The following is a 13,169-nucleotide window of genomic DNA, read 5'->3' on the forward strand; positions in this document are numbered from 1 at the left end:
GAATGACACTCCTCTCCCACCGAATTTATACAAAATTCAGCCCCTCAAAGTAAAGCGATATGTGGACTTTTCTTAGAGGTAAAGGACGAAACTACGCGTTGCAGTTCGTAAACAAACTTCTGTATAGGCATCATAGATGAACAAAATTATGCATTTAAAAATCTGAGGTTAACAAGGAATTTAAAAATAACCAAGCTACTGCCTGTGATATCACTGCGTAAACATTGGTATCTAGTTGAAAGTTTATGGTCTAGGATATTTTTTTTCAAAGGTTTAATAAGAAAAGATGATGCCACTACTGCAACTGTACCCAGGCAGTTAAACTCTTCACTGAATTTCTTTACTGTTGCTTTTGAATAGTGCGCTGTTTGCTATTTTAGGGTAACCATAGGGGTAACGGACCTCACTGAAAAATCCACACTCGCTTTGCTCATTTGGGAGAAAGATGATCCTCCGGATCTGTGACTTGGAAGAAGGAAAAAAAGACAACCTTGCTCTTGATCATTTGATGCACAAACCTCCACGAATATTTAGGTACAGGGCCTGATAAAGTAGGAATAAACGAGAGGGGCAGTTCTATTTTTCTAGTCTTCTGAACAGGGAAACAATGCATCTTAAGCCATCAATCGGCTTTTGGCGGACCCCTGCTCTAGTTCAGTTTCCTCCTTCTTTTGTTAAATGTTTTCACCTCGCTGACTTTAATGAGGGTCGGGAAAAGAAAGGGCTATCATCCGGTCGCCATGGGTGGTCACTTCGCGACAGGGGAGGTGGTGTCTCACGACTGAAGAGTCCAGTCGGTCCCCTCACTCCGACCCCGGCGCCAAGCCCTTGCTCCTCAGGTCCCGCCCACCGGCGAGCGGGGGCGGGGCCGGCCACGAGCTGCCCTCTTCCAACATGGCGCCGCGGGAGGCGGGTCCCCTCGCCGGCTTCCAGGGTTCCGGCGCCGCGCGTTTTGGTTCCGGAGTAACAGTGCCCTCGCCGCCGCCTTCTCCCTCCTGCCGCCGCCTTCTCCCTCCTGCCGCCGCCTTCCCCCTTCTGCCGCCGCCTTCCCCCTTCTACCGCCGCCTTCCCCCTCCTGCCGCCGCCGCCGCCGCCGCCGCCGCCGCCGCCGCCGCCGCCGCCGGGACGCGCGGCCTCGGGTTGCAGGTTCTGAGTCGCGCGCGCCGTGCACTCTGGCTCGGGGTGGGGCAGAGGACTCGCCCCCGACCCTGCCGCGGAGGGCCCCCTCGGCTTTCTTGTGGTCCGGCGGCCCTGGGGCTCCTTCCTAACAGCCCCGGACTGAGTCCCCTCAAGTCGGGGACCCTCCCCGCTTCTTTAGGGAGGAGTGGACACCTGCCGCCGTATCTCTCTAAAACGGCGTCCTCTCTGTGCTGTCCCCTCACACCCACACAGACGGCAGAGAGCTGCAAGATGCCGTTTGCTCTCTTTTCCAACTCCAGAACCTTCTGAACTCTGCTAGTTCCTACTGGCTCCTACCCCTTGCTCCGTCCACGCTCACAGGGAGACGTCCCTCAACCCCATACAGCCTGGGCCTGGCTCCGAGCCTGCGGGCTGCTTCCGGACCACCTCCTCTCTTCACTCCTCCTCCCCCTCTGTCCTCTGACCCTCAGTCCACTTGTCACCTCTAAGAGCCCCCGCCTAACCAGGAGCCAGGGGATTCCCCCCTACCAGGATGTGAGCGCCTTTAACCTGTAATGCTGTGGCTGGCCCTTGGCCCCTTCCATGCCATGGAGAACCAGGTGCTGGTGATTCGCATCAAGATTCCAAATAGTGGAGCCGTGGACTGGACAGTGCACTCTGGGCCGCAGCTACTCTTCAGGGATGTGCTGGTAAGTGCTAATCTCAGTGTCCCTAGCGAGGGGGGCGCAGGGATTTGTAGGGCAGTAAGCACCTTGATCACCAAATCTTACCCTGGTGGCCTGAGCTAGTGGCCATTGCTGGCCTCGTATGGGGGCAGTTTTATTTCTTCCACCACAAGCATTGATTAATTGTATAGACTGAAATCTGACAAGTGTGCAGGTTCCTGGGGAAGTAGAGATGAATCACATTGGACCCCTGCCCTCAAGGAACTCACAGCCTGGACTGGGACAGAACACACAGAAGCAACCAACTGGGATACAGAAAGCTGAATCTAGAAGGGAGTTTTTCTCAAGGATTTTTTGGAATGTCCCTGGCCAAATTCCAGGCTGTCTTTCTACTGAGTTCTCTAAACTTGGTAGCTAGTGGGAAAGGGAAACAAGGCAACTCTAACCAATCATGTTTCAGCAAGCCTAAGACATTATAAGTTTTAAGATACTATTTTATGTACCGCTGAGGAAGAAAAAAAATGCGACCTGTTAAACTATGACATGCCACACATCGTACAAAACCCAATTTCAGAGATGTTAAAATAGAGGGGAAAATGTGCATCTTAGAGTCAATGGTGTAGTCTTACTTTCATAATAAATATTCAAAATATATTTCAAATAAAATCATGGAATGTTAGAGCAGAGGATAACCTTGGAGGTGGCCTGTTGAGCCCTCTGATCTTTTTTGCAGATAGTTACCGAGGAGAAGTGAGGTGAAATAGCTTTTCCAAAGCCATGTTACTTGTGAGTGGGAGAGTCAGTGCCAGAACTCAGATTTCCTTACTTTACTTGGTATTTATTTCCACATGCTGTAGTACTACTTCTCAGCTTTTAATATTCATGTGAGATAGAGTACATCGTGCCCATTTTATATTTTGAATAACTGCGCTATCAAAGGCAGAGCTGACATACCAAGGAGCATGTTGCAAGTACCAGATCTATACTGGAACTTACCTGCAGGATAAGATGGGGCTGGGTGGAGGTTTGGGGGAAGAGGAAGATCTGGGATGTGGTTTTTGGTTGTCATAGGTTACTCAATCAAAATTTGATCTGTGTACCATCATTTTGAGTTCTGGATGTTACTGACCACCTAGAACATACAGATCTTCAGGTGTCTGCACAAGGAGTGCAGAAGCTGGAGTAAACCAGCAGCCTCCGATCTTGTACACATATGCCATCCTTCTCTTTGCATCCAGAGTTCTTCACACGCTCACATGCACGTGGATCTCCCTTCATGGTAAGGCCCAAACTCCTTGGCGTGATCCTCTGGGCCTATATATATATATATATATATTTTTTTTTTTTTTTTAATAAATTTATTTATTTATTTTTGGCTGAGTTGGATCTTTGTTGCTGCACGTGGGCTTTCTCTAGTTGCTGTGAGCGGGGGCTACACTTCGTTGCGATGCGCGGGCTTCTCATTGTGGTGGCTTCTCTTGTTGCGGAGCACGGGGTGTAGGCGTGCAGGCTTCAGTAGTTGTGGCTTGTGAGCTCTAGAGCGCAGGCTCAGTAGTTGTGGCTCACGGCCTTAGTTGATCCGCAGCAGGTGGGATCTTCCCGGACCAGGGCTCGAACCCGTGTCACCTGCGTTGGCAGATGGATTCTTAACCACTGCGCCACCAGGGAAGCCCCTCTGGGCCCATCTTGATTGGCTTGTACCTGCCTGGCACCAGCTTCATCTCTCACTACACCCCCATGAGCATCCTGTCTTCCAGATATATAGAATTAACCGTGAGTTCTCCCAGGTGCCCAGGCCTTCTTCACTGGGCCTCTGTCTTCAGCTCGCCAACTCCCACCTGTCCTTCAAAGCCCAGCTTGGCTTTTCCTCTGTGTTAGTCTTGGTCACATGCCCCTCCTCTGTGTTTCCACAACTTTGTTTTGGCAAACTATATGGGTTTTGTGCTAATTTTGTCTGTCTCCTCCACGAGATGGTAAACTTCTGGAGGAGACGGACACCTCTGTTTCCTCTCTGTTTCTGATGCTTCATAGGACCCTGAAATATTTATTTAATGAGGGAGCTTCAAAGAGGATGCACACCGTTATGGTTTTGTGGACAGCACACTAGGTTTTGAATCAAGAAATTTGTGTTTAATTGTAAACCATCCCACTAACTAGGCACGTCACTCTGCCTCTCTGAGCCTCAGTTTCTTTATTTGTAAATTAGGGATAATGATACCTGCCTCAAAGACTTGTAAAGATTAAGTGAGATTGTGTCTCTGATGAGAAAGACAAGAGCTTTCTTTCACTTTACTCATTTGAGACAACAGAAGGTATTATTTTAAGTAGAATGGTACAGTGTTAAAAACACAAACTGGAGCCAGGCTGACTGCGTCTACATCGTAAGCCTTACCAGACTCACTTGGGCAAGTGTCTTCTGTATCTCAGTTTCTTCATCTGTAAAAAGACAAAAATAGGGTTGGGGGGATAAAAGTAGTGCCTACCTCACAGAGTTCTGAGGACTAGTGGAGTTGGTAATGTGTAAAGTACTTACAACAATCTGGAGCATAGTAAGTGCTCTGTAAGTGTTGTTATTGCAGCAGAAGGGATAGGGCCTGGGCATCTCTCAATTGTACATTGGCTCAAGGATGACTGGCCTAAAAATAAACTTTGCACAAACGGTTCCACCATCGAGAGCTCAGCGTGCCATGTGCCACGTGCTTGCTCAGGTACGCCCAGGTGGAGCCTCATGGAGGGCTCGTGACAATGGGTGCTGTATATCAAGTTCTTGGAACTGCAAGCTCAAATCCTGGAGGACTCCTTAGATCTCTTTTCCAGGTTTACCTTATCTCTTCATTGAGAAATAGGCAAAAAACCAACAGTCACATCAGCATCTTTGGCTTGGAACCTTAAAATCTAAAGCCAAATGAAACCTGGAACGTTCCCCTTCATCTGATATCTCTCCTCACTTCAGTTTTCAAATGAGGAAGCATGAACCCCTGATGAGGAAAATGCTAAAGCCACACAGCTGGTTTGTGGCAGAACCAGACACGGAAGCCAGAAGCAATTTGTAGTCACTGAGTCAGCTGGAGCTGAGGGCGTTTTGGACTCAGAGTCAGTAGTTGAGGGCTCCATTCACTATTCCATCAAATGGCTGGGACTCTGTGGGCAAGTCACTGGGCCTCTCTGGGGCCTTTGTCCTTCGTCTGAATAGTTAGGGACTGGTGCATTGTGAAGTAGGCCCAGCTGGTCCTCATAGGCAGAGGCATTTGGGTTATCTGTTTTTCAGCTTTCTGTGTTTCTCCGTGGCAATCCAGTCCCCAGTTTCGGGAAAATTGTGCAGGAGATCTGAATGTTCCCCCTTTCCTCTTGCTGTTTGAATCCTCTCTCCCAAGTTCCAGCCCAGATTTCCCCTCATCTGTGAAGTTTCTTCTATCTTAACTGAGACCGTGATTTTTACTGCCTTCTGAGTTAGCACCTACCGTTTGCTAATTTATGTCTTTTGTTTGGCTCTTTTATCATACTATAAGTGCTCTGATTTGTTAGTCTTTTAGGTTTGTCTCTATGTTTGTGACAGATTATAATCTTCCTAAAGTCAAGGAGCAAGTCTTATTCTTCTGTAGCCTACAGTTTTGTAATCTTTATCCTCCTGGCACGTTATAGATGCTCATTTATATTTTTGGTTTGCTATTTGTTTGACTGATGTATTGAAAGGAAGGAGAAGAAAAGGATCAAGAAATGATCACCAACAAGATAAGTGAACTTACGTGCTCTTTCGAAACTTTCTTTAAGTTGAGTAAAATGTTGAGAATAAGACAGGGTCATTTTGAAATAAGTCACTTAAAATACAACTGGAAAATACACATAAAATTAAATGTGCCTGCTTAGAAAAGACCAGGAGATACTGATTGGGTATTACCTCTTTGTCATTATTATAGCCCCACTTTATTTGCTTTAACAGAACAAGATGGTCAGTTGTGTTCACGTGATGCTCATGATTCTCTCAATCAGGTTTGCTTTTTCTTTCTCTTCCCCGCCCCCCCCCCCGCATTAGTTGTAAAGTTTGTGTGGCTCCTTGTTTATGTTGATGGGCAAAGGAGGCCATTGCTGCTCAGCAGGGTTTTCAGATGGTTGTTAGAAGTTTGCCGTTTGACAAGTTCTGCTATTCATAAGTAGGAAGGATCCTAAATTAGTTTGCTAATACTCTAGGGTTCACATCTCAAGATTGGTTGTCTGGAAGTAAGCAGTGATAACCTAGACTTGGAGGGTTGGGGCAGTGGAGGGCCCCCCCACCCCCACCCCATTTTAAACCAATACTGGCTAATCCTCAGTAAATGCTGTGGAAGGATGAAGTAAGTGAACCAAAGATCATCCTCCACTGATTGTCAGGTGCTGAAATTTAGGATTTCGTTATGAGGTAAGATTTGTAATGTTCCAGTCATCAGTGACTTGTTTTATTTATTTAACAGACACTAATACTTGCACTTACCATGTGCTAGACACTCTTGTAAACACTTTATAAATATTAACTCATTAGTCCTACAAGGTAGGTACAGTTATGATCTCATTTTTACACAGAAGGAAACGGAGGCACAGAGAAATTCAGTCACTCAGTGACTGAACGGCAGAGCCAAGGTCCAACCCTAGCAGTTTGGCTCCCGTCCACACTCTTAGGCGTTACACTGGCTGCTTGTGTATTCTATACTCGCTCAACAGTTTTCATTTAGCTGTCAATAAATACTTTCTGCCTACAAATATGTAGAAAGGATTTTTTTCAACACTAAAATCTTTTACAAATACTTCCACAGAAGGTTGTTTCATTTGCTAAGACTAGAGTAAGAAGAAAAAAATAATCTCTTTTGGCTCTAATGAGTGAGGGCTGCCTAAGATAGTTCCCTTTGATCAATTTTTTTTTTTTGCGGTACGCGGGCCTCTCCCGTTGAGGAGCACAGGCTCCGGACGCGCAGGCTCAGCGGCCATGGCTCACGGGCCTAGCCGCTCCGCGGCACGTGGGATCTTTCCGGACCGGGGCACGAACCCGTGTCCTCTGCATCGGCAGGCGGACTCTCAACCACTGCACCACCAGGGAGGTCCCCTTTGATCAATTTTATATGCACAGATTTATTTAAAACACACACACCCACACACACACATACACAGTAGAGACAAGGCTATTATGCAAATTGCCACTGCAGCAAAAGCTTCTAAAGAACTGCCTTCAGAAGGAAGTTGCAGAAGCCACCCTGCTAAGTGCCCTGCTTGGAAGGGCTGTGGGCTCCCTGCTGAGAAATACTGCAAGTGGCTTTGTCAGCTGGCTGCCTGGTGCCATTTGTGGCACGGCCCAGGAGGGACGTTGTGGCAGAGCTCCCTGAGAACAATGAGGTTTGCAGACCATTTGGGTTGGAGTGGAGATAATGGAGGGTCACTTTTCCCAGAACTAACAATTTCTCGAAGGTGGTCTGTACCTCTTTAAATAAGCTGTCTCTGTAGACTATTTTTTAAGTGTTTTCAACTTTATAGATTCATTTAAACATTGATATCAGGTTATATACACTTTTTCTTTTGTAGGCTAGATTAACTTTATTTCGGTGTCATTAAATATGTTTTTTAGTTGCTCAAGAGTAAAGGTTGATAAGAATTGTTTGTGTTAAATGTATTGTAGATTGTTTGTGTTAAATGTATTGATGTAGATTTACATCATCATCATGGAAACTTGTTTTTTGAACTCTTCCCAGTATGAGTGCAAGGAAAGGTGTTGGTAGTCACATATCCAGAGCTGCATTTGTTGAAGGTCTACAGTGTGTTAGGCTAGTTCATGTTCATGTTTATTACATTATTTAATACTTTTTACATTACCTCTGTAGCATTATTAGACCCATATTGGAGGATAATCAAATTGAGGCTCAGAGAGGTTGAGTAATTTGTTGCTAGTCACACAGCTTGTTTAGTGCAGAGCTGAGATTCAAACCCAGGCCAGTCTTGACTCCCCAAACCTCTTTTTCTACTAACAGTACATTCCTTCTATAGCCTCCCATGGAAGAAACCTATTTTTTTTTTATAAATGCGCAACAGTGTAATTGTCTATGCTGTTGAATCGAGAGTAAAAAATTATGTTATTAGTACAGAGTGGAAAGGATTTTTTAAATGGTCCCCACCCCCAGTATAGAGATTTAAGCTCCAGAATAGAGATTTAAACTCTGGACTTAGATTGCTGGGCTAAGTGTGATTATGAGCTAATGTTTTTATAGTTTATGCCAGCATTTCAAAAATCTTTTCCAGGTTCTCCTGTTTCCTCTAGGATTTGCTGCATGTTAGCAATAAAGAAGATGGCTAATTGTGTTCCTTTATTCTTTCTTTGTTTAGGATGTGATAGGCCAGGTTCTGCCTGAAGCAACAACCACAGCATTTGAATGTAAGTCTGGCTTGTATACTTTCTTGACTGTTTTTTCTGCAGTAATTTTTCAAAGGGTTTATGGGTTGCGTTACTTTAGAAACTGACAAAAACAGATTATTTATGATCATCATATGGTACATTTAAATATTTATAAATTAATGCAAGTTTAATGATGATACTGAACCGAGGAATATTTTCTTATTTAATCATATCTTGGGTGTGCATATTTCTGTAATATAGCTTTAATTACCAACATGACCTTTATCTGCTCTTGCTCCTCACTGTAATAATAATGTGGGACAAAATGAAACGTGTAAACTACCTGTAGGCCAGTGATTATTGATTAAAAGATTTTAATCCTTTGCTGCTTTAAAACAGCAACAGAGTAGAACATTTAAGTGAACGTTGCATGGAGTAATTCTGTTTTATTGGGGCTTGTCATGGCTGTTAGATGATGGCAGCAACACTTCAGGTCTTGAGTCCTTCCCACCCCCCCCAAAACAATTGGCTTGGGGACTGGGGTGGGGGCAGGGTGTACTAGAAAAGTGGTTTTGACATAAGCCAGAGGGAGGTCATGGGCTGAGTAATGTTAAGATGAGAGTTTAGTCAGCACAGGGGCTCTGGTGTTAAGAATAAAGTAAGGATCTATAACTGTGGTCCCATATTTTCTCCAAGATGTGGTCTGCTTTTGCACGTAGAAAAATGTACAGTTTCTCCACATGATTTTTTTCCTTTTTGTTCTTGTTTTTTAAGCAGATGGTTAACTACAGAGAGTACAATTGTCCTCTCTTTTATTTATGTTCTCTTGGGGGACAATTTGGCAATACTTACCAAAATATAAAATGTACAAAACCTTTGACTCAGCAGATCCACTTTTAGGAAGCTGTCCAACAGAAATACCTACACATGTGTTGAATGCCCTTCAAACAGAGTGTTCCTTGTGGAATTTTTTTTTTTTTTTTAAATTTTGGCTGCACCGCACAGCTTGCGGGATCGCAGTTCCCTGACCAGGGATTGAACCTGGGCCATGGCAGTGAAAGCGCCGAATCCTAAGCACTAGGCCACCAGGGAACCCCCTGGAGTTATTATTTATTTATTTATTTTTGACGGCGTGGGGTCTTAGTTGAGGCACGCAGGATCTTCACTGTGGCATGCGGGATCTTTTGTTGCAGCATGTGGGCTCTTCATTGTGGCATGCGGGTTTTCTCTAGTTGTGGTGCCTGGGCTTCAGAGCACGTGGGTTCTGTAGTTTGCGGCACGCAGGCTCTTTAGTTGAGGAGGGTGGGCTCAGTAAAGTTGTGGATTAGTTGCCCTGTGGCATGTGAGATCTTAGTTCACCGACTAGGGATCGAACCCACGTCCCCTGCATTGGAAGGCAGATTCTTTACCACTGGACCATTAGGGAAGTCCCTGGAATTATTATTATTATTTTTTTTATTTTTGCGGTACGCTGTTGTGGCCTCTCCCATTGAGGAGCACAGGCTCCAGACACGCAGGCTCAGTGGCCATGGCTCACGAGCCTAGCCGCTCCGCGGCATGTGGGATCTTCCCGGACTGGGGCACGAACCCGTCCCTTGCATCGGCAGGCGGACTCTTAACCACTGCACCACCAGGGAAGCCAGACATGGAATTATTTTTAATAGCAAAAAATTTAGAGGTAAGCTAAATGCCTAGAGTAATGGATTAATAAATTATTTATCCATAGTCTGAAGCATTAAGCAGTGGCTAAAAAGAATGAGAATTTTAAGCATTGACATGGAAGTATATTCATGATATACTGTTGAATAAACGAAATATGTATGGTATGATCTCATTTTGTAAAATATTACAGAAAAAATATTTAAATTTCTAGGTTTAACTTCTTAGAGATCACTTTCCTTCTTTTCCCCCAACAAGGGCAGAAGCGTATACCCATCTGCATCTGGATCAGTTTTAGGTGAAAAGAATAAGAACAAAAATACACAGAGTCAAAATAATAATAGTTCTTTGTTTTTTTGTGCTTAGATTATTGTGTACTTTCCATTATAGACTTAAAATCCTAGGCTGGCTTTTTTCGTGATTGTTCTGGGGCGACCTTATTTTCTATACCAAGGATCTTCACTAATAAATGAAATCTATGTATAAGAAATAGTTGGAAAGATGTAGTTTATAAGCTAATTGGTTGAAATTTTTGAGCTCTTTCAGTTGTTTATGGTATGATGGAACAACTCCTGAATAAATAAAACTTTAAGATATTTATAGTAATTTATTTAATACTGCAAAGTGTACCCAACACTAACTTATACAAAAGAGGTGTTGTATTTAGTGATATGAATTAAGCCACGAGAGAAAGGACAGTGTCAGGTTTACCTGTTTTACATAGAGAAAAAGAGTTGAGTAAGTGGAAAAGAGGGGAAAGGTTAGGTTCTCTTACTGATAATTCAGTTCTAAGAAATGCCGTCTCTTTGGTGAAGTCTCCGATCCCCACAGGTGTGGTTAATCTCTCTGGGCACTTTACTAGAGCACATAACCTATTGGGCCTCCCTTCCGGTTGGTTGTGTGCCAGATTTTGAATGACTTGGTGACAGAAACCATGTTTTATTTCACTCTTGCTTTCTTCTTAGTACAGTTGGCCCTTTGTATCCTTGGATTCCACACCAGCCCGATCCGTGGATGCGGAACCTGTGGATACAGAGGGCAAACTGTACAATGCCATTTTATATAAGGGACTGGATCATCCACAGATTTTGGTATCCTATGGGTGGGGGGGAGTGGTCCTGGAACCAATACCCTGTGGATACTGAGGGACGAGTGTACACTGTGCCATGTAGGAATACCCTTGTTGAATAAGATGGAATGTTATATATGTCCGTATTCAAAAGAGAATTGTAAAATGCATGTAACCTAAAGCTTAGTAAGTAATTTGCTTTTTTGGGATTATTTTTGCAGTTGCGCAGGCGTGGGATGTAATTGGTTGGTGGTGGACAATTCAGGCTCCAAATTCAAATTCCCACACTTGACTGGGCCCTACGTCCAAGGGGGCAGAGGGTGTATAGTGGTTATATTCTTTCTGATTTCTATCCCAGGGGATGGTGTTTCCAGGGGGATTTAGGAGTGAGTGAGGGGAGGGAGTCCCATTTGTGCCAAACTTACCTCTTGGACTGATGGTCCTAAACCTTGTTTTTTGTTTTTTTTTTTTTTTTTTTTTTACCACTTTTAGGTCCTTTCCCCCTTACAGTAAGAGCACAGATGAAAGTACTACCTTTCAATAAATAGTGTCTGATTTTTTTCTTTAGTTAAGAAGGTATAGATGATCTTTAAAAAAAATGCAAGCAGTATCGAAATAAAGCAACAAGTAAAAGTCCCCATCTCCCCAATTCCCTAGTTAACAGCTTCTTCTGTATCCTTCCAGAAATTTTCTCATACATAATATATACTGGATTGCAACTAGTTTCCCCTGTCCCCACTTGGTAGTATGTGTTGGGCGTCTTTCTAACATCAGTGTGTACAAGTCAACTTGTTTCTTTTAGATAATTACATTATACTTAACTTTATGGGTATGACTTAATTTAACCTGTTGATGGACCAGTTTTAAATTTAAGATGTTACCAGTTTTTCAGTAGTATTAGAAAAAGTGCTGCAGTCAACAGCATTGTCTCTTATGGCTTTCCACATTGTAGAAATGTATTTGTAGGATAAATTCCTAGGATTTGGAACTACTGAAACAAAGAGTACCCATATTTTACGTTTTGATAGGTATTTCCATGTTGTTCTTTAGAAGGTAGAGCCAGTTTGCACTCCCACCAGCAGTTTTTGAGAATGCCCATTTCTCTCTACCCTCGCCAGCTCGAGTCCAATAAACTTTTTAGTTGATGTCAATTTGGTATGTGAAAAAGATTATTGTAGTATTGTTTTATTTTTATTTTGTATTTCTCCAATTATAAATGAGCTTGAGCATCTTATCATTTATATTTTGGTCATTTGTATTTAATTTCTGTGAACTATTTATCACCTTTGCCCATTTTTCTATTAGGTTATTTGTCTTTTTCTGATTGATTTAAGAGCTTTCCAATATTAAGAAAATTCCCCTTTGTCTTAGATGTTATAAATATTTTTGTTTAGTTTACTGCTTTCCTTTAAGCTTGTGTAGGTCGTTTTTTCTCTTTTTTTCCATGGAGAAGTTTAAAGTTTTTACAAGAACCGATTTGTCATATTTTGTGACTTCTGGATTTATGCCATGCTTAGAAAGGTCCACATTCCAGGATGTTGAAAAAACATTAATTCAAATTCTTTTTTCTTCCTACTTTAATGGGGTTAAATACACACACACATTTATAAATGTGTACGCTTGTATGTGTTTTTGTGTGGATTTTTTTTTTTTTTTATAAAACAGCATGTGTTTTTATTGCAGACAGAAGATTTTTTTTTTTTTTTTGGTACCATCTTTCAGTTTATTTTGGTGAAAGGAGGAGTCAGGTGGTGATCCAGCTTTATTTTTCAAGCAGATAGACAGTTGATTCCATACTGGTTATTGAATAATTTGTCTTTTCCCAGATGTGAGAACGCTTCTGAGATGAAGCTAAATTCCATAACCATGAAAAATCTTGAATGTTTGCATGTGTGGGCCCTACATATGCTGTAGGAGCTTGACATTCATATAGGCCCAAAGATCCCTGCTGATTTTCACAATTTCGTTAACAGATTAATGAGTACACCAACACATGAGGTGATGGGACAAGTTACTGCTGTAAAATTACTGTTGGGCTGGGGCTTCCCTGGTGGCGCAGTGGTTGAGAGTCCGCCTGCTGATGCAGGGGACACGGGTTCGTACCCTGGTCCGGGAAGATCCCACATGCCGTGGAGCGGCTGGGCCCCTGAGCCATGGCCGCTGAGCCTGCACGTCCGGAGCTTGTGCTCTGCAACGGGAGAGGCCACAGCAGTGAGAGGCCCGCGTACCGCTAAAAAAAAAAAAAAAAATTACTGTTGGGCTGGTGTTGCTGGACAGTAAAATC

General features: G+C 43.4%; 1 protein-coding gene across 6 annotated transcripts in view; it reads left to right on the forward strand.

Annotated features, from left to right (window-relative positions):
* Window positions 1-1,105: 1,105 nt before the first annotated feature.
* The window catches only part of MAP2K5 (mitogen-activated protein kinase kinase 5), a 262,889-nt gene continuing 250,825 nt past the window's right edge, over window positions 1,106-13,169 (forward strand). For 4 of the 6 annotated variants that reach the window (XM_060152910.1, XM_060152922.1, XM_060152932.1 and 1 more), the window contains exons 1-2: window positions 1,107-1,829; window positions 8,148-8,196. In XM_060152910.1, coding sequence (XP_060008893.1) covers window positions 1,695-1,829; window positions 8,148-8,196 — 184 coding nt within the window. In that variant the 5' untranslated portion in view covers window positions 1,107-1,694. Of the gene's footprint in view, window positions 1,830-5,745; window positions 5,796-8,147; window positions 8,197-13,169 lie in introns of all 6 variants that reach the window. The other 2 variants (XM_060152967.1, XM_060152940.1) reach the window with 2 other exon arrangements.

Source organism: Lagenorhynchus albirostris, chromosome 1 (genome assembly GCF_949774975.1).
Source record: "Lagenorhynchus albirostris chromosome 1, mLagAlb1.1, whole genome shotgun sequence".
In the NCBI taxonomy this organism is placed as follows: Eukaryota; Metazoa; Chordata; class Mammalia; order Artiodactyla; family Delphinidae; genus Lagenorhynchus; species Lagenorhynchus albirostris.